Source organism: Camelina sativa, chromosome 9 (assembly GCF_030686135.1).
Source record: "Camelina sativa cultivar CO46 ecotype springtype chromosome 9, ASM3068613v1".
NCBI classification, from domain to species: Eukaryota; Viridiplantae; Streptophyta; class Magnoliopsida; order Brassicales; family Brassicaceae; genus Camelina; species Camelina sativa.
In genome coordinates, this window is record NC_141888.1 from 22,643,780 (window position 1) to 22,664,466 (window position 20,687).

At 44.5% G+C, this 20,687-nt stretch overlaps 2 protein-coding genes and 1 pseudogene across 2 annotated transcripts; 2 read left to right on the forward strand and 1 right to left on the reverse strand.

Moving 5' to 3' along the window:
* The first annotated feature begins 1,300 nt into the window (after positions 1-1,300).
* On the forward strand, positions 1,301-1,401 carry LOC147938546 (small nucleolar RNA R71; annotated as a pseudogene).
* A 6,005-nt stretch (positions 1,402-7,406) lies between these two features.
* Positions 7,407-8,264, forward strand: LOC147938547 (uncharacterized). Its single transcript, XM_087465674.1, has one exon. The coding sequence runs from the start codon at positions 7,407-7,409 to the stop codon at positions 8,262-8,264; it is 858 nt and encodes a 285-aa protein (XP_087321800.1).
* Positions 8,265-19,576: 11,312 nt separating this feature from the next.
* On the reverse strand, positions 19,577-20,681 carry LOC147938548 (uncharacterized). Its single transcript, XM_087464400.1, has 2 exons — positions 20,442-20,681; positions 19,577-20,372 (listed from the first exon to the last, which is right to left on the reverse strand). The coding sequence occupies exon 2, from the start codon at positions 20,349-20,351 to the stop codon at positions 19,698-19,700; it is 654 nt and encodes a 217-aa protein (XP_087320526.1). The 5' UTR covers positions 20,352-20,372; positions 20,442-20,681; the 3' UTR covers positions 19,577-19,697.
* Between the last annotated feature and the right edge of the window lie 6 nt (positions 20,682-20,687).

Consider the following 20,687-nt stretch of genomic DNA (forward strand, 5'->3'; position numbering starts at 1 on the left):
TGGGATCTTGTTCTAAATAATGGCACTGACTTGGGCTGATATCATCATAACTCCTTGCTCAGCATTAAAGTCCTTGGTCACCATCCTCTTAACATATCTCCTAAGCATTGGAGAAGTCTTAACAGCATCAACCAAAGGCAACTCAAGAATAAGCTTATCCATCATGGCTTTGCACTTGGCATCATCTAACTCTTGTTTAGACTTCCTTGGATTCTTGGGGAATGGAACCTTAGGTGTGTAGACTCTTTCTGCAACTAGAGTAGAAGACTTCACATTCGCAGTTTCTGTCCGTGGTTGGTGTCGATCGATGCCACCTGGTTGGTGTCGATCGACACTTGGTTCTGGTACTTTGTCCGAAACTTCGCATGGTTTGGGTGTCGACCGATACCCATGTGTGTCGGTCGATACTGGTTCGGCAGAAACATCCTCTTCATCTTCTATATCAATCAACTCCTGTAGATCATCAGTTTGATTCTTCTGGGGTATAGGATGGAGTTGTTTGCCACTTCTCAAAGTCACTGCATTGCAAGAATGTTTAGGATTTGATTCAGTTCTTGAAGGGAGATAACCTTCTTGCCTTTTCACAGACCCAGCAGTCTGCGCAACCTGACTTTCCAGCTTCTTAACATGGATGTTCAAAGCTTCAAACTTTCCATTAAGATCAGTGTAGACATTATCCAGCTTCCCATTGAAAGTCACTGTCATTTGTTCTTGGCCTTGCAAAATCTGCTCAAGCATAGCTTCCATCTTACTAGTTTCAGCTGACTTAGGAGGTGGAGACTGATATGAGTTGTTGCCATAAGTCCTTGTGAATCCACTGTTTTGTTGCTGCTTCTGATATTCAGGTTTGGGTGTGAAACCAGAAGAGTTGCCCTGAAAGTTACTGCGCTGGCTGTTTCCACTGTAAGGCCTACTACCTTGCTGATTTCCAAACCTCTGCCCCTGATTCCCATAGACATAGTTTACCTCTTCTTCCTCATAATTTCCTTGATCAGGTTCTGGCTCATATGTCTCAACGTCAGCAGCAAAATGAACAGATTTCTTACCCACAAGGAGATTATGCACAGAATCCAGCTTAGCATTAACAGAAGCTAACTGGTGTGAGTCATATCCTCCATGTAATCTCTTCCTTTCAGCATCTGCTCTCTTAGTACTATTGCTAGCAGCTAAGTTCTCAATCAACAATTCAGCATCTACTGGCAATCTTGTCTTGAAATTCCCATGACTTGCAGCATCTAAAGCCAACTGATACTCCCAGTCACACCCTCTGAAGAAGATACTTAGCAGTTGAACTCTTGAGAAACCATGGTGTGGACAGTCCCTTTGGTAAGCCTTGAATCTCACCCAAGCTGCTTTGAAAGCTTCATCTGGTCTCTGCTTGAAGGAAGACAGCTTGATTCTCAACTCATCTGACATTGCATCATCATATAAGTGGTTGAGGAAGGCCACCTTGACATCACGCCAGCTTGTCAATGATCCAGCAGGCAGCTGTTTCAACCATTGAGATGCCTCTCCTGCAAGTGAGTAAGGGAAGAGTTTGCAGAAGATGTAGTCCTCAGTCACCCCATTAGCCTTGATGCTAGTCACCAGATCTTCAAAATGCTCAATGTGATCCAAAGGCTTCTCATTGGGCAAAGCAGAGAAAGGTCTCTGCCCAACTAGTTGAAAGTATGCAGGTTTCAACTCAAAATCATTCCTCTGAAAAGGGGGAGGAACAATAGCAGACCGGTTCTCATACACCAGATCAGCCCTATTGTAGTCGGCAATTGTCCTGATCAGATCCCGGTTGTTCTCCTGTTGTCGAACAGGGTTCTGTACGTGGTTGGCAGCTCCACGCACGTCTGCAGGTGGGTGTCGATCGATGCCACCTGGTTGGTGTCGATCGACACCAAGATCCGGATCAGCTTGCTCGTTCACAACAGCCTGATCACCAACGACACCACCACCTGGCTGGTTCACAACAGGTTCAGGAATCACGTTTCCTTCTGCATCAAGCTTTTGGCCATGCTCATTGCGCAAGTGGCCCTCTTGATCCCTCAAAACACCAGCCTCATCTCGCATCAGAATGATCGTATTAACCATCTTCAAAGATTTGGCTGCTTTTCTGTTCTCACGTTCAAGCTTTTCCAACTCTTTGTTTGACAAATTCACAGTAGGACCAGACTTGTTATTCCTTGTGTGAGGTTTAGGAGGCATGCACCTGAAACACCAAAGAGAAGAAAAAAGACAAAAACGTGTAAGTAGAAAATAAAAAGAAAAATTTAGACGAAATTAAAAACTTAAATCTAATGGTAAAATCAGAGAGTCCCCCGGCAACGGCGCCAAAATTTGATAAGCTCAAATTAATCCCTAGAGCTACTCTCTCAAACAAGAGATCACTGCAGTACTTAGGGGTCGAATCCACAGAGACTCAAGATCAAACACAATAAATTGTAAAGTTTTGTAAATTACGCTAAACAAGTTAAACTGAATTAAAATAAAGCAATGCAATATTAAAATAAAAGTGTTGGTGAATTCAGAAAATCAAAAGAGCTAAGCCTAGGGAATTTCTCAGGAAGTTATGAAATATTAAATCAGATAAATTAATTAAGGTTCAAGCAATAAAAATCAGATCTAGAACTCTAAACTTTTGGTAAATTAAATCAGTTCTCACTGCAAATAATATCTAAATTTAAACCAGAAAATCCAAATCTCTTTGTAAAATTCTAAGTAATAAATCAGCTTTAAAAACAGGTTTAGATAAGTTCACAGAATTATTAATTCAAATCTCTTTGTAATAAACAATTCTGCTCATCAATGGTTTAATCAGGAAAACAATTATATTCTCATATTAGTTTATTTCCCTAAGATATAATTCTAGGTGATCAATCAAGAACTATTGTGAAGAACAACCAAGGATGAAGATCATAAAAGATTAAGAACCCTAAAAATATCAGATCTAATAAATCATAAAAACCCCTATGAAAAACCCCTAAACCTAACAAGCAAATTACTCAGACATGTTTAATGAAGAACAAATCATAATTCTGAATAACATGAATAGATATTAAAAGTAAAAGAGGGAGTTCAAGAAATCTTCTCTCTACAAAGAATTCAGATCTATCTCTCCCAAAAGCTCTCAATATCCTTCTCTCAAAAACTGCTAGAAAATAACTTAAGGGTTTCTAAAACCCAAAAAACAATATATATACATCCTAAAATACGTCCAGGGGCTTATGTTGCAATTAAAGAAGACTTTGGGCAAATTTGTAAAACTTCCAAATCTCGGTAGGGTAAACATTAGTGTCGATCGATGCTCTTGTGTGGTGTCGATCGATGCTCGGTTTCTGATCCGACTCCAACTTGATTTCCTTCGGTAAAGTGCTCCAAAATGATCCAGATTGTTCCATATTGCTCCATTCGTGCCAAATTCCTAAATAACCTGTTAAGACTCAAAAATAACCTAGAAACAAATCAAAAGACTCAAAAAGCACACTTATATCATGGTTAAAAACCGTAAAAACCATGATATATCAAATATTATCTAAATTTAAAACCAGAAAATCCAAATCTCTTTGCAAAATTCTAGGTAATAAATCAGCTTTAAAAACAAGTTTAGATTGTTCACAAAATCACTAATTCAAATCTCTTTGTAAAAAGTAATTTTGCTCATCAAAAGGTTTTATCAGGAAAATCAATTATATTCACATATCAATTAATAATCCTAAGATCTAAATCTAGATAGCTAATCAAAGATCTAGCATTAAGAACAACCTATGATGAAGAACAAGAAAGATAATGAATCCTAAATTAACAGATCTAACAATCCATGAAATCCCTAATGAGAAAACCTAAACCTAACTTGCAGATCGACTATGACATAATCAATGAAACACAAAATATCTTCTGAATAAATTGCATTAAGAAAGAGATTAAAGAAGAAGTAAAGGAGTTCTGAATCTTCTCTGAAGGAGTCTTGATTCTTCTCTCCAAGAGCTCTCTAAAATCTCTCAGGGTTTTGCTCTCAAAAGTTTAGGGAAAAATAAAGCTTAGGTCTAAACAATGACCATAAAAATCCTATTTATATTCCTAAACACGGCAGGGACCAATGATGCAAATATGGAAGACTTTGGGCAGATTTGTAAATCTTCAAAACTTGTGGAAAAACTTCCAATTCTTCTTGTGGCCTAGCATCGATCGATGCTATCAGTGTGTCGATCGATGCACTCTCTAAATTTCATCTCCCAACTTCGTATCTCAGCTTCAATGCTTGATTAAGCTCCAAATCTCATATTTAGCTTCATTAAGCTCTCATCCATGTTAAATCCTATAAAGACTCAAAAGACTCTAAAAATACTAAAAATACTCTATAATTAAGACTTATATCATGGCTAAAAACACCTAAAAACCATGATATATCTGTTTGGTGAAACTGAGTGAAATAAATTGGGCTTAACTGGGCTTACACAGTTCAAATAGAAAAGCACAGTTGAGAAAAAAAAAACTGATGTGTCAGCATTACAATTACAGAGTTCAAGATATTTTTTATCAAATAACCCTTAAAACATTTACTTATTTACAACTCTCTGTCATTGTATTTAGTATTAAAAAAACAAATCTAGAATCCTTTCCTCTCAAGGTGAGAGTCTCACCTCATTATTATTTACATAAATATATTATTGACATATATAAGACAATGTTTTCTATAAGTTTTTAAAAATGAAAATTTAATCAACAATTAAAATCCAGAAATGTATTTAATTATCAATTTTATAACATATTTAATTATTAGAAATAAATTACATTTCACAAACAATAAAAAAAATTATTCATTTATTTACCACTTTTATATATTATTCTCATTACATTTTTAAAACTTATGATTAGTTTAAATTAAATCGATTAGTCGAAAAAGTATTTTTTTTATCTATTTAATGGTATAGTGATGTAGATGATAATGTTAAACATAAAATATGTGAATTTGATTTTTAGAAACACAAAAAACACATCAAAAATTTCTACACCACCTAAAATTCTATTCAAAGTTCAAAAAATAATATCTATTTCACGGTAAAACGTATTTTACCGAAAATAAACACGAATTTGAATAAACAGAAAAACTTTAATTACATATTTTGTTTTACACAAATAAATCTTAAATCTCAAATAATAATTTTGCTTATAATATTTTATTTAAATTGATTTATCCCGCACATAGTGCGGTGTTGGTACCTAGTTACTCTTATTGTGAAATAAATTGGCTTAAAAGCTATCATGTGTTAATTACACTAGTTTGTTTCTTCTATAAAACTCTTCTTTTTAACAATTTACTGTAGTTTTCTTTTACTGAAAACTATTGTAAAACAAGTGTGATTATCCATCAACACATGTCATTGTAATTGTCATTGCAATTTTTACATCTGTCATTACCAAGTTAATAAGTGTATGACTCATAACTTCTTTACTCCACTATAAATAGGAATTGTACAAACATGAGAAAGGGAGACAATAATAGTACAAGGTTTTTTACTCTACTCCACTCTCATAGCTCTCCTCCTTCTCTTTATTATTTCTTGTTTTTCTTCATAGTATATTATATACACATATAGGTGTATAATACTCTCTCCGTTTCATAATATAAGATGTTTTAGAGAATTATTTGTTCAACAATATAAGATATTTTCAATTTTCTATGCAACTTTTAGATTAGTTTAATATTTTATATTATGCAGTCTTGTTTATAATTGGTTAAACTTTTTTAAAGTGGTAATTTCTTAATATGCGTGTTTTACTCAAAACATCTTATATTTTGAAACGGAGGGAGTAGTTATTATTTATAACAAAAACTAACTAATTTTCTCAAAAATCAATTTTAGAAAAATAAAATAAAATATTTGACTCTTTAGGCATTTTAGCTTATGGCATTCTGATGAAATTTGTAAAAGGTTCTCTTTATTATCAGTGAAAATATCTTTTACACATAGAAGACATCTCATTCTCTTACTTCTACTTCAAATTATCCAGGTGAAAAAAACACAACAAAAATTTTAGATAAAACTCACACGTTAATAAAAGTCACAGAAGAAGAGACTATGGATTACTTAAACTACTACTTAAAACAACATTTGATCAGACATCAAGCCTCCCGGTCTGAGAAAGTGTGCTGCTTCGGTATCTAGGAGACAAGTTAACAAACTCCAACGCCTGTGTTCTGAGCTGAACCGGGTAATCAGCTGCACAACCGATCCTTGGACCAGCTCCGGTACACCATTTCAGCGATAGCTGATGGCCCAACTGTAAGGATTTCGACTGTTTCTTTGAGTTGATCCTTAGTAGCATTGAATTCTCTGGCACGTTGGCTTTTGGACTCTCAAGTGCACCTGAGAGTGTTCTCTGGTAACTACTACGTTTCGCCTCTTCAAGTGTACCGAGTGTTCCGTTACTGTTCTTATATGTTTCAGTCTCTGCTTGGTATGTTGCGTCCTCTTTCTTTAAAGATTCGAGATCATCTCTGCCAAGACTCGGTCCGATTAATTAAAGCAATATCGCCGTACAGAGGAAGTCAAACGTGTGGTGGTTAGCCAGCAGTACACAGCCCTTACAAAACTCGGAGCCAATAGTCTTAACAGAAGCCGACGCAGCCGACTTAACTGGACCGCACAACGACCCGCTGGTGGTCGAAATGAAGATAGGCCAAAAGTATGGTCACCCAGATCCTGATCGACACTCGCAGCTCGGTCAATGTCATTTCTAAAAACGTGCACATACAGATGGAGGTCGACTTGCTATTAGCGGTGTTCAACCTCTCACTGGATTCGACAATGACACAGTCATGATGGTAGGAACAATCATGCTACCAATTTACGTTGGCGGGAACGATGCACTGCATCAACTTGGCCATCGTTTATAAACCGATTGTGTACAACATAATAATAAGCACACCCTGGCTGCACAGGATGAAAGCCGTGGCGTCCACATATACCAATGCGTCAAGTTTCCGACTTCTAGAGGAATCTAAATTTTATGCAGAGAGCTTCTAGTCGCAAGGACCTGCTTTATCATTGAGCGCTAGCAGCGTAACAAATATAATATGAAGTTGATCCCAGCTAAGTGCTCGTTCGATGTTACCTAGGAGAATTCTTAGGATACCTCGTCACCAAGAGAGGTATCGAAGCTAACCCGAAACAAATTTCGGCGCTCGTCAACCTCCATTCTTTAAGGAACACTCGTGAAGTCAATGTCTTACCGGACGAATAGACGCCCTAAATCGATTTATCTCCCGATCTACCGACAAGTGTTTACCGTTCTACCCAGCTGCTTCGCAGCAATAAAAAGTTTGAATAGGACGGCATGTGTGAGGCTGCCTTTCAAGAATTAAAGAACTATCTCGCTACTCCCCCGTCCTGGCAAAACCCGCTCAAGGTGAAATGTTGTACCTCTACATCGTCGTTTCAAGCTCGGTGGTCAACGGCATACTCATTAAGGAAGACAGGGGTAAACAACACCTGATATTCTATGTTAGCAAGACCCTTGACAGAGCCGAGCTCCGCATTCTCACTTTGGAAAAGCTCGCCTACGCTGTAGTCATCTTGGCTAGAAAGCTGCGACCGTATTTTCAGTCTCACAATGTTGAGGTCCTAACCAATCAGCCCTTGCGGATCATACTACACAGCCCCAACCAGTCAGGTCGCCTCGCAAAGTGGGTGGTGGAGTTAAGCGAGTACGACATCGAATATAAAAATCGCACTTGCGCGAATTCACAGTACTTGCTGATTTTTGGTCGAGCTCTCTCCCGAGCTAGAATTAGGCGCTCCAAGAGAAGAGAAATGGAAGCTGCACGTGACGGTGCATCCTCCCGACATGGCTCCCAGATTGGCATACTCCTCGCTTCGCCCATAGGTGGAGTACTTGAACAGTCATTCAGGCTCGCCTTTACAACATCAAACAATGAGGCCAAGTACAAAGCATTGATCGTAGAAATGAGACTAGCCGGTGGGATTGGCGTCAAGAAGTTACAAGTTTTCTGCGACTCGCAGCTGGTAACCCACCAGTTCAATGGCGACTATGAAGAAAAAAATGACCGAATGAACGCCTATCTGAAGGTCGTCCAAGATCTATCTGGTTCTTTCAAGTCGTTTAAATTGATTGAAATCCCTCGAAGCGACAACGCAACGGCTAACGCGCTGGCCGTCCTCGCATCACCGGTCAATCCCGAATTTTGCCGAATCATCCCCGTGGAGAGTATCGACGACCCTGCATCGATCTCTCGACAAGCGCCGGCCTAGATGCCCCCAACAGTTCCCTTCAAGTCGAAATTCCCGATATTCTAGATTCAAAAAAGCAAAAAATACTTTTGAGTTGAAACTTCCAATGTTCATGCCTCAAAGAAGCAAAAAACGGATGATAGCACTTCATTCCTCACGTTGCTCATTGTCGAGCCGTCAGCCGGCGCACTACCCAATCTCCCTGTCGAGCAAGGACCTGTCGAGCAAGGAACTGCCGAGGAAGAACCCGCGTCATCATCCCAAGGATAATCTAATTCCGACCCCGTACCCCGAGACTGGCCATACGATTGGCAACACGAAACAGGCGGCTATATTGCAGATGGTATTATCCCCTCGGACATATGAGAAGCCGGACGCATTCTGTAACACCCGCAAACCAAATTTTGGTATTTTGGTAAGGGTGTCGATCGACACCTCCTAGTGAGGCATCGATCGACACCAATTGTGGTCGGTTTGGTCGGTTCAATTTTAATTGTCCGGTTTGCGTGGTTGGTTTAGGGAATCCCTAAATCGAGTTTTAAAGGAAGAAAACGACCTAGGGTCGTGTTGTTTTGTCTTATGCGCCGTTTTTGAGAGAAAACACAAAGAGAGAGTGTTCTTGAGCTATTGGGAAGAGATTGAGAGATTCCTTGCTGTTCTTGGGAGATCCAAGGCTGGGAAGGTGCTAGAAGCTTGCTAGGAGTGAGGGAATTCGTTCTTGTTGGTCAGAATCTTCCTGCAAAGAGGTGAGTGCATGACCATGGCTTATCTAAGCTAAGATCTCTAGATTCTATGTGATTTGGTGCTTATGTGGTTGTTTCTTTGAGTTCTCTATGATATTTCGTTGCTGTCTGGGCTGGGTTTGGCTTCTGGAGTGCAAGGAGCGGATTGGAGAAGCTTGGAGGCGAGATTCGGAGTTTCTGATCGAGGGAAAATCGCTGCTCGGCATCGGTGTCGGTCGACACCAGTTGGGGTGTCGGTCGACACCAACGCGAGGACGGCTCGGGACTTTACCGAGTGTCGAACGATGCCATGTGGAGGTGTCGGTCGACGCAAACTAGGGTTTTCGGGAGTGTCGGGCAGGGTGTCGGTCGATACCAGATAGTCAGTGTCGATCGACACCATCTGGTGTCGGTCGACACCCCTTGTTCAGTTACGATGGTCGTTGCATGCTATGTATATTGCCTGGTTTGTTTTATTGATTGTTGTTTGTGGCATGTAGAGATCTTATTGCTTGTGTGTATAGCCCAGTAGATGGGAGGATTGCCTCACTGAGTGTTTATCAAATACTCATGCATCTCAATTTGTGTTTGTGGTGCAGGTAAAGGCAAAGTGTGATCGTGGAATCAAAGGCAATGAAGAGGAGGATGTTCTAGGGACTTGATTGTATGGTTATCTGGCATTGTTAGGTTGCTAGAATTGAGTCTTAGAGCATTGTTAGGATTGCTGGTTGTTTGATTTATGCTGTTTGGGATTAATGCTGGATATTACTTATTTGGTTATTGGATATTGTTTTATTGGTTATTTATTGGTATGTGGTTCCGCTGTTGGATTGTGAATGTGGTTAGGTGGCTAGTGGGTATGGGACCACTAGTTGTAGTTATTTAATTATATTATTATTTATTATTTATTTATTAAAAAAAAAAAAACGGGAAGGGTTTTTTCATTTTGGTATCAGAGCCCTTACGGTTCTAGGACTAGGGTTCATTGTGCTTTTGCTGTTGATGTTTAGGATTCCATGCTATGATTGATTGTGTGAGTCGGTCAATTGAGTGTGGCATGAAGTCCTAGAACATCCTCTTCGAGCCTGTGTTGTGATTCCACGGTAAGTTGTGTTTCTTGTGTATTAGAATTATTGTTTGCTTAGCCTTCTGTTCTTGGATGATACAGATGGTTAGAGGTGAGGATGCTGTTGGTCGCGGTCGTGGTCGTGGGCGTGGTCGTGGTCGGGGTCGGGGACGAGGTCAGGTTCCTGAGGCCAGTGTGAGTGTGACCCAGAGCATGGCCAGTGAGGAGGTGGCGGAGTCACAGGTTCATCCTAGTGTGTCTGGAGACCAGGCTGGTTTGGGTGACGGCAGGGCGGATGGGCCCGGTGTCGGTCACGGTGTTGCCCCGGGTGTGGGGGTTGCAGCGGGAGGTGCTCCAGGCAGGGAGGATGTCTTGATGGACTTGCTAGCTCAGGTTCTGCAGCGACTTCCAGCAGTTGTGCCGCCAGTGGTTGGTGGGCAGGATCCAGTAGTGCCGCCAGTGGTTGGTGGGCAGGATCCGGTAGTGCCGCCCGTGGGTGGTGGGCAGGGTCCAGCGGTGCAGCCTGTGGCGGGTTTGCAGGCAGGTGTGCAGCCGGGGGCCGAGGTTGTGGATGCTCAGTATGTGCGGATGATGGAGCAGCTGCGGCATGTGGGAGCAGGGTATTTCTCACGAGGTACCGATCCGAGTGTAGCGGATGAGTGGAGAGAGCGGATGGAGGATATTTTCCTTTCGCTCAGGTGTCCCGACCGGTACAGGGTGGATCTGGCAGTGTTTTACTTGTCAGGAGATGCTCGTGTGTGGTGGAGGTCGCTGACAGCACGGAGGGTGCAGAGGGGTATGTCTTGGGGAGATTTTGTGGGGGAGTTTAACTCCAAGTATTTTCCTCAGGAGGCTCTTGATCGTATGGAGGCACGGTTCTTGGGTTTGACTCAGGGGGACCGTACAGTGCGGGAGCTGGATGCAGAGTTCAGTCGGCTTGTGGGGTATGCAGGCAGGGCATGGGAGCCAGAGGCGGCTCAGGTGCGGAGGTTTTTGTTGGCTCTGCGGGATGATTTGAGGACTCGGTGCAGAGTGAGGAGCTATGCTACGAGAGCAGAGCTGGTTGAGGTTGCAGCTGGGATAGAGGATGACTTGAGGTCACAGGTGGTTGTGGTCAGTTCTTCGGTGCAGCCACAGCAGTCTCAGCCGCTTTCTGTTCCTAGCAAGGGCGGCAAGCCTGCGCAGGGGCAGAAGAGGAAGTTTGATGTTATGCAGAGATCGAGGCACGGGGTGCGAAATGCTTTGGGTGTGGTAGTAGGGACCACAAGGTGTCTAACTGTCCACAGAGAGGTGAGCAGCGGGCAGTGACAGAGCAGCGGGCGGTGACGGAGCCGCGGACAGATACTCGGGTGTGTTACTACTGCAGGGAGACGGGGCATATCAAGCCTCGTTGTCCCAAGTTGCAGCAGAGGGCGGTAGCAGTGTTGCAGGCTGGAGCTCAGCCAGGGGTGCAGCAGGGTGTGCAGCACGGTGTGCAGCCGGTGGGTTGGATTGAGCCGACGACTCAGGTGTACTCGACTCAGGAGCCCGGTGGCACTAGTGCAGGAGCGATCACAGGTATAACCTATGAGATTTGAACTTAGTCAATTCAATTGTTCAGATTATATTTGTTTTTGTTTGTGGTCAAGTGTTAGGTTCTCAACACATGAGGTTTGTGTAGGGACCTTGTTGGTGGGCGGGTTTAAGTCCCATGTTATGTTTGATTCTGGAGCTTCTCATAGCTTCATTACTCCGGAGTGTGCCGTGAGTGCGGGGATCAGTGGGGATTCTGGAGAGCGTTCATGAGTTGTCAGAGTTGCTGGAGGCAAGTTTCTGAGGGTTATTGGACGAGCTGGAGGAGTTGATATTCAGATCGCAGGAGAGTCGTGGCCAGCGGATTTGCTTATCAGTCCAGTGGAGTTGTATGACGTCATTCTTGGTATGGATTGGTTGCATCGGTATAAGGTGCATTTGGATTGCTATCGGGGTAGAGTGGAGTTTGAGCGTCCAGGAGGGAAGTTGGTTTTTCAGGGTATTAGACCGACTTCGGGGAGTCTCGTGATCTCAGCCGTTCAGGCAGGGAAGATGATCGAGAAGGGCCGTGAGGCCTATCTGGTTACTATCTATGCCAGAGTCAGTGGGGAAGTCTACGGTTAGCGGTATTCCGGTTGTGGAGGACTTTGAGGATGTGTTCCAGTCATTGCAGGGATTACCACCATCTCGGTCGGATCCTTTTACCATTGAGCTGGAACCGGGGACGATACCGTTATCCAAGGCTCCTTACAGGATGGCTCCAGCAGAGATGGCAGAGCTGAAGAAGCAGCTGGAGGATTTGTTGGGCAAGGGTTTTATCCGTCCTAGTTGTTCACCGTGGGGAGCTCCGGTGTTGTTTGTTAAGAAGAAGGATGGGAGTTTTCGGTTGTGTATTGACTACCGGGGTTTGAACCGAGTTACTGTGAAGAACAAGTACCCTCTCCCGAGGATTGATGAGTTGTTGGATCAGTTGAGGGGTGCTACTTGGTTCTCCAAGATCGACTTGGCTTCAGGTTATCATCAGATCCCTATTCATGAGGCAGATGTGAGGAAGACAGCCTTCAGGACGAGATATGGGCACTATGAGTTTGTGGTGATGCCGTTTGGGTTGACAAACGCGCCAGCTGCGTTTATGAGATTGATGAACAGCGTGTTCCAGGAGTTTCTGGACGTGTCGGTCATCATTTTCATCGACGACATCCTGGTATATTCCAAGAGTCCTGAGGAGCATGCAGTACATCTGAGAGCAGTGTTGGAGAAGCTGCGGGAGCAGAAGTTGTTTGCTAAGCTGAGTAAGTGCAGTTTCTGGCAGCGTGAGATGGGGTTCTTGGGTCATATTGTTTCAGCTGAGGGAGTTTCAGTGGATCCAGAGAAGATTCAGTCCATCAGGGAGTGGCCGAGGCCGCAGAGTGCCACTGAGATTCGGAGTTTCCTGGGGTTAGCAGGTTACTACAGGAGGTTTGTTCGGGGTTTTGCGAGTATGGCTCAGCCGATGACTAAGCTTACAGGGAAGGATGTCCCGTTTGTGTGGTCACCAGAGTGTGAGGCAAGTTTTGCAAGTCTCAAGCAGATGTTGACTACCACGCCGGTGTTAGCATTGCCTGAGCAGGACGAGCCTTATGTTGTGTATACAGATGCTTCTAGAGTGGGGTTGGGTTGTGTACTTATGCAGCAGGGGAAGGTTATAGCTTATGCTTCGCGGCAGTTGCGGAAGCATGAAGCTAATTATCCTACTCATGATTTGGAGATGGCAGCAGTGATCTTTGCTCTTAAGATTTGGAGATCCTATCTGTATGGTGGGAAGGTACAGGTATTTACAGATCACAAGAGTCTGAAGTACATTTTTACTCAGCCTGAGCTGAATTTGAAGCAGAGGCGTTGGATGGAGTTAGTAGCGGATTATGATTTGGACATAGCTTACCATCCTGGTAAAGCTAATCTGGTTGCAGATGCCTTGAGTCGGAAGCGGGTGGCTTCGGCTCAGGAGCAGGATATGGAGGTATTGGTAGGTGAGATTAGTGCATTGAGTTTGTGTGCTATCTCACAAGAACCTTTGGGTTTGGAGGCAGTTGATAGAGCAGATTTGTTGAGCAGAGTGAGGTTAGCTCAGGAGAGTGATGAGGGGCTGGTGAATGCCTCTAAGGCTGCGGGTGCAGAGTATCAGGTTTCTGCTAATGGTACTATCCTTGTGCATGGTCGGATCTGTGTGCCCAAGGGTGAGGATTTGAGGCAGGAAATACTGAGAGAGGCTCATTCGAGCAAGTTCTCTATTCATCCAGGAGCGACCAAGATGTACCGTGACCTCAAGCGGTATTATCACTGGGTCGGGATGAAGAAGGACGTAGCTGACTGGGTGGCAAAGTGTGATACTTGCCAGCTGGTGAAGGCGGAACATCAGGTTCCTGGTGGTTTATTACAGAGTTTACCCATTCCAGAGTGGAAGTGGGATTTGATCACGATGGACTTCGTGGTAGGTTTACCTGTGTCGAGGACGTTTGATGCTATTTGGGTCATTGTGGACCGTTTGACTAAGTCTGCGCATTTTCTGGCCATCAAGAAAACTTATGGAGCAGCGGTTTTGGCCAAGAAGTACGAGAGGGAGATAGTCAGATTGCACGGTGTGCCTGCTAGTATTGTGTCTGATAGAGATTCCAAGTTCACCTCGGTGTTCTGGAAGGCATTTCAGGCGGAGATGGGCACGAAGGTGCATATGAGTACAGCCTATCATCCTTAGACTGATGGTCAGTCAGAGAGGACGATCCAGATTTTGGAGGATTTATTGAGGATGTGTGTGCTGGATTGGGGTGGTCATTGGACAGATCACTTGAGCTTGGTGGAGTTTGCTTATAACAACAGCTACCAGGCTAGTATTGGGATGGCTCCTTATGAGGCCCTGTATGGGAGGCCGTGTCGTACACCTTTATGTTGGACTCAGGTGGGGGAGAGGAGCATATTTGGTGCAGATTTTGTTCAGGAGACCTCGGAGAAGATTCGGGTTTTGAGGCTGAACATGAAGGAGGCTCAGGATCGGCAGAAGAGCTATGCTGATAAGAGGAGAAAGGATCTTGAGTTTCAGGTTGGTGATAGAGTGTACCTCAAGATGGCCATGTTACAGGGTCCGAACAGGTCATTGACAGAGACTAAGTTGAGTCCGAGGTACATGGGTCCGTTCAGAGTGGTTGAGCGGGTGGAACCAGTGGCATACCGGTTGGAGTTGCCTGAGGTTATGCGTGCGTTCCACAAGGTATTTCATGTGTCGATGCTGAGGAAGTGTCTTCACGAGGGTGATCAGTTGTTGGCTAAGATTCCTGAGGATCTTCAGCCTAACATGACTTTAGAGGCGAGACCAGTGAGGGTGCTCGAGAGGAGAGTCAAGGAACTTCGGAAGAAGAAGATTCCTTTGATGAAAGTCCTGTGGGACTGTGACGGAGTAGAGGAGCAGACTTGGGAGCCCGAGGCGAGGATGAAGGCAAGGTTTAAGAAGTGGTTTGAGAAGCAGACCGCGACTTGAGCTTGTCTAGCCGGGTCCGAGTTGTAGTCCGCGGCTGGAGCGGGTACGGAGTATTCCAGCCCATCTCTCTTGATATTTGGTCGCTTAGGGGTGGTTGGTTGTGCGACTAAGTATCAAGATGAGGTGGTGCTCGGGATGCGGGTTGTTTGCTCCGGTTGTTGTATTTTTGGTTTTTTTACGATGTAATTTCGTTGAGATTGTAACGATTATGACATTTTTTTGAGATTAATAAGATGAGTATTTTTCTTTATGTTTGACTGTTGTTGTCATGGGAAAAGAGAAATAGCTCGGGTTTCTATTTTTGGAAAGTTTCCATAAATAGAAAGTTTCCTCAAAAGGAAGGTTTCCATAAATAGAAAGTTTCTAAAATGGGAATGTTTTGTGGAAATGTGAGGTAGATCTAGCCGGGAGATACTCGTTGGCATCAGTGTTTGTTTTTGCTCAAGGCCGTGCGAGCCTAACTCACGTGATACCGATAGCTCGATGGACTTTGTGGCCAGAGAGTGGGAGTGGTATGTTGCTTCGGATGACGATCCGAGAGCGCGCTTGAGGGTGACGACCCAAGAGCGGGATATGTGAGGCTCCCTGGATACCGTAGCTGTGAGCCGCGGCTCGGCAGTGAGCCGGTATGTCTCGAGGGTTGCGACCCGAGAGCGGGGGGAGTGGGCGCGTGAGACTCCCTGGATACCGTAGCTGTAGGCTGTGGCCTGGCAGTGAGCCGGTATGACTCGAAGGTTGCGACCTGAGAGCGGGGGGAGTGTGTGTGTGTGTGTGACTTCCTGGATGCCGTAGCTTAAGGCGGTTGGCCTGATAGCGAGCCGGCATGATTTGATGGTTGCGACCACGGACGGGGGAAGCACTGAGTTGTGAGCAAATAGTGTTTATGATGCGAGTATATTGGCTAGAGAGAGACCTCGAGGGTCAGTCGGAGGTGTGCGGGCTGTTGCGACAGTGGCACGGGAAACCTTGGCTGACGGTGTTTAGTCCGGTCTGGGGACGTGCGGGCCGTGCAGACGGTGGCACGGAGGTCCTTGGCAGATGGACGGTATTGCGGGATTCGGGGACGAATCCATATTGGTGGGGGAGAATTGTAACACCCGCAAACCAAATTTTGGTATTTTGGTAAGGGTGTCGATCGACACCTCCTAGTGAGGCATCGATCGACACCAATTGTGGTCGGTTTGGTCGGTTCAATTTTAATTGTCCGGTTTGCGTGGTTGGTTTAGGGAATCCCTAAATCGAGTTTTAAAGGAAGAAAACGACCTAGGGTCGTGTTGTTTTGTCTTATGCGCCGTTTTTGAGAGAAAACACAAAGAGAGAGTGTTCTTGAGCTATTGGGAAGAGATTGAGAGATTCCTTGCTGTTCTTGGGAGATCCAAGGCTGGGAAGGTGCTAGAAGCTTGCTAGGAGTGAGGGAATTCGTTCTTGTTGGTCAGAATCTTCCTGCAAAGAGGTGAGTGCATGACCATGGCTTATCTAAGCTAAGATCTCTAGATTCTATGTGATTTGGTGCTTATGTGGTTGTTTCTTTGAGTTCTCTATGATATTTCGTTGCTGTCTGGGCTGGGTTTGGCTTCTGGGAGTGCAAGGAGCGGATTGGAGAAGCTTGGAGGCGAGATTCGGAGTTTCTGATCGAGGGAAAATCGCTGCTCGGCATCGGTGTCGGTCGACACCAGTTGGGGTGTCGGTCGACACCAACGCGAGGACGGCTCGGGACTTTACCGAGTGTCGAACGATGCCATGTGGAGGTGTCGGTCGACGCAAACTAGGGTTTTCGGGAGTGTCGGGCAGGGTGTTGGTCGACACCAGTTTGGTGTCGGTCGACACCAGATAGTCAGTGTTGATCGACACCATCTGGTGTCGGTCGACACCCCTTGTTCAGTTACGATGGTCGTTGCATGCTATGTATATTGCCTGGTTTGTTTTATTGATTGTTGTTTGTGGCATGTAGAGATCTTATTGCTTGTGTGTATAGCCCAGTAGATGGGAGGATTGCCTCACTGAGTGTTTATCAAATACTCATGCATCTCAATTTGTGTTTGTGGTGCAGGTAAAGGCAAAGTGTGATCGTGGAATCAAAGGCAATGAAGAGGAGGATGTTCTAGGGACTTGATTGTATGGTTATCTGGCATTGTTAGGTTGCTAGAATTGAGTCTTAGAGCATTGTTAGGATTGCTAGTTGTTTGATTTATGCTGTTTGGGATTAATGCTGGATATTACTTATTTGGTTATTGGATATTGTTTTATTGGTTATTTATTGGTATGTGGTTCCGCTGTTGGATTGTGAATGTGGTTAGGTGGCTAGTGGGTATGGGACCACTAGTTGTAGTTATTTAATTATATTATTATTTATTATTTATTTATTAAAAAAAAAAAAACGGGAAGGGTTGTTTCACATTCGGACTCGCTGCGCGCACTACACACTCATACGTGGAGGCGTCTTCCGCTGGAGCGCATCCAGTGTACTCTTGGCCTGCGTAGGTCCTGACCAAGTTAATGATATGATGAGAGAAGTTCACGAGGGTGCAGGAGGTAATCACTCAGAAGGGCGCGCGCTCGCACTCTAAATACGCAAAAATGGTCATTATTGGCCAACGATAAACGACGTTTGCGAGAAATCTGTCGCGAAATGCAAGCAGCAATGGACATCGTCAAACCCCTCCCTGCATCTCGCCAAAAGAAATACATCCTCATCATTATGGATTAGTTCACCAAGTATGTCGAAGCCGAGTCCTATGCGAAAATTGGAACAAAAGAAGTCCAAAAATTTGTATGGAGAAATATCATTTGTCGGCATGAAATTCACTATGAAATCTTCACCGACAATGGCGCGCAATTCACCTCTCTCCAGTTCGAAGGTTACTACGCGAAATGGAGAATTCGTCTAAGGAAGTCTACTCCCCGCTACCCGCAGTTTACTAGCTTCTTTCCATGGATTTAAGCAAACCTATCGAGCAGTTCAAACTTATCAGCAAACTTATTACTACTAAAACAAGTGGAAGGCGCCCAAAAAAAAAAAAAAAAAAACGCTCGTACTCCCAAGAGCTCTTCCTTTGTAATATAACTACGAATTGCTTGATCCCTTTTCAAGGGTACGTAGGCAGTCCATCACAAGGCACAACTATAACAAAATTAAAAAATAAAAGTTGAACTCAAAACCACAAACAAGCTCTCTCGTACGAGTCTCTTTAACGAGATGTCCAGCTCTTACATCGACCCTTTGGCAAAGGGCAGGATTTAAAATGTGTTCGTCATGGATACAGCGGTTAAATAACCTGCAAAAAAAGGCGACCCAGCTTCGTAATCAGCTAGCAGACGGTCAAGTTTGTAAAAGCCAAATCCTTACTTGCACTCTCTTGCCGATCTCGTGGCGCACACAGGATAAGCCGGACACTAGAGCCGCACCCTAAAAGGTTTAGGTACGACGAGCCCATCTCGACTACCACCTTAAAATTTGGTATTCGACACACGTAATAGGATAAGCCGAGAGACGTCTTCCCGTAAAATACATCTCGATACGAAAGACAGGAAAGAAAAGAAACAGAAAACATAATAACACCCAAACATGTATTCCAAAATCCAGGATTACATAAAGCCATAACAACAACAAAAAGCAACACCCGACGAAAAGGAAGTTGAACAAAACAAGCAAGCGCCACACGAACTCCAAGCTCAGACTTCAGTTCCTCGGTCGGCATTGGAAGGCTCATCGACTTTGAGCTCACCAAGCTTTACGTGCCAAAATTGGCATTCTCCCCGTAACTCTTCTAACATGTTCATCGGAACGTCTGCACCCCTAGCGACCATCTTCTCGAGATATGAGAAAATTCCTTCAGCACGGCTGCTCTCGCAAAAAATATGGTCCGTGCTCTCCAGATGAATTATGTAGCGACGCAATTTTTTAATACGAGCCCGACAAACTGCGATCTCCGCTTGATCCTCGAAGGGTCTCTTTGTGAGGGGCTCAAGATTGCCCTTTAGGAGATCAGGAAGCTCCACCTAACCCATTAACGCCTCGCAGCGCGAAAGCCCTTCTAGCTGCCGGTCCCTTCTTCATTTCGAAATAAAGAGTCTATCAGCAACCAAGAGCTCGAGATACTCCATGGTCCCATCTACACGGCAAAACAGGAAAACACGCTCGAACTGAGGTCGAAGAACTATGATGTACGCCCTTAACCTCTGGATCCAAGCATGATACGATTCAATCTCTGCACGAATTACATAATCATCGGTGGCGACCTCCTCGATTTGATCCTTAGGAGAGCGAATGTACCTCGCGGCAAGCCGTTCTCGAACCCTCCTCAACCATGCCAACCGCGTTGTTACAGGCATAACAGCGACCTCACTTATTTAACAAACAAGTTATTTCCTGAAGAAAATAAGTGATGTGGTGATAAGAGAATAATCTGGAAGGCAATTTATAGAACAAAGGACGCAATTTCCCGAGACGAAATGACCAATCCAATGGCTCTCGAAAATCATGCCCACACAATGATCAACACACAAGCAACCAAAAGGATAGTAAGATGAAACAAATCTGATCATAAATATCCATAAAGTAAAATACAATCGCCCAAACGGCTCAACAACAACTGCTACAAAACGGGAATAAGTTCGAACAAATACAAGAAAATCAAAGCAAATCACTGGTCAGCAGTGACCTGAGCATCGGAGGTCGCTGGCACCCCTACCACAACAACCTGCGTACTCTCAGCGCCCTCTCCGGCGGTCGCAGGAACCTCATCGCTTTCAATAGCAACCGCAGGACCTATCGCCTCCTCCGCGACGACCATGGACTCTGGGAAAGCCTCTAGATCGCTATCCGGAATGTCAATGATGTCAAAGCTGCAGACTTTGTCCTCCCACATCTTCATGTCGGACTCCAAACCAAGCATCGTCGCCGAAGGAACGACAGTACCACCTTTCACCAACTCCTTGAGACACTCATATGTACCTGTCACCTGTCTCAACGTTAGAAGAGATTCCTTCGCAGCCCTGTTATCGATGATGTGCCTCCTCATCCTCTCAATACGGGACCTGTAGCCAGCAATCTCGGCGCTAACGATCTGCCGCTCTGCTAGCAACCGCTCATCAAACAACTGCTTCATCTTTGTCCTTTGAAACGCATGGTGGGCCTCCAACAGCTCGAAATGAGAGCGGGAAGCATCAAGAGAAGCCTTGAGCTCGGCCACCTGCTTCGCGAGGGCGGCAGAAATCTCCTTCTCCTTGTCTAGCTCTCTGCGATGATTTAGGCCCTTCTCCAACTCCGCAATGCGACGCTCGTACGAGATGACCATGCGGTTCACACCTCCAGCCTCCTAAAAACATGAGTGAGCAATCAATATAATAATCTAAAGAATAACGCAAAACCCAAGAAGAGTACCGACCTGGAAGTGTTTTTGAGCCCAAGATCTGTAGATCTCAGGATTGGAAAGAGAATCCACAGAAGGAAGCGGGTCAAAGGAGCCGCGAATCTTGCTAGCAAGCTCGCCACAAGCAACTCTGTTGTTAACGAACAGCTCATCCTTCGTCTTGTAGGAAAAAGAGTATGAGTCATCAATCTCAGTGGTATCGCGGGATACACCATCTCTCCTAGACCTTTTTGACGACTCGGACTCAAGAACTGTTTCGCC

What these genes read in the sequence shown, in the direction of transcription:
- LOC147938547 (XM_087465674.1), top strand. Translation starts at nt 7,407, where the DNA reads ATGTTGTACCTCTACATCGTCGTTTCAAGCTCGGTGGTCAACGGCATA.
- LOC147938548 (XM_087464400.1), bottom strand. Translation starts at nt 20,351, where the DNA reads ATGGTCATCTCGTACGAGCGTCGCATTGCGGAGTTGGAGAAGGGCCTA.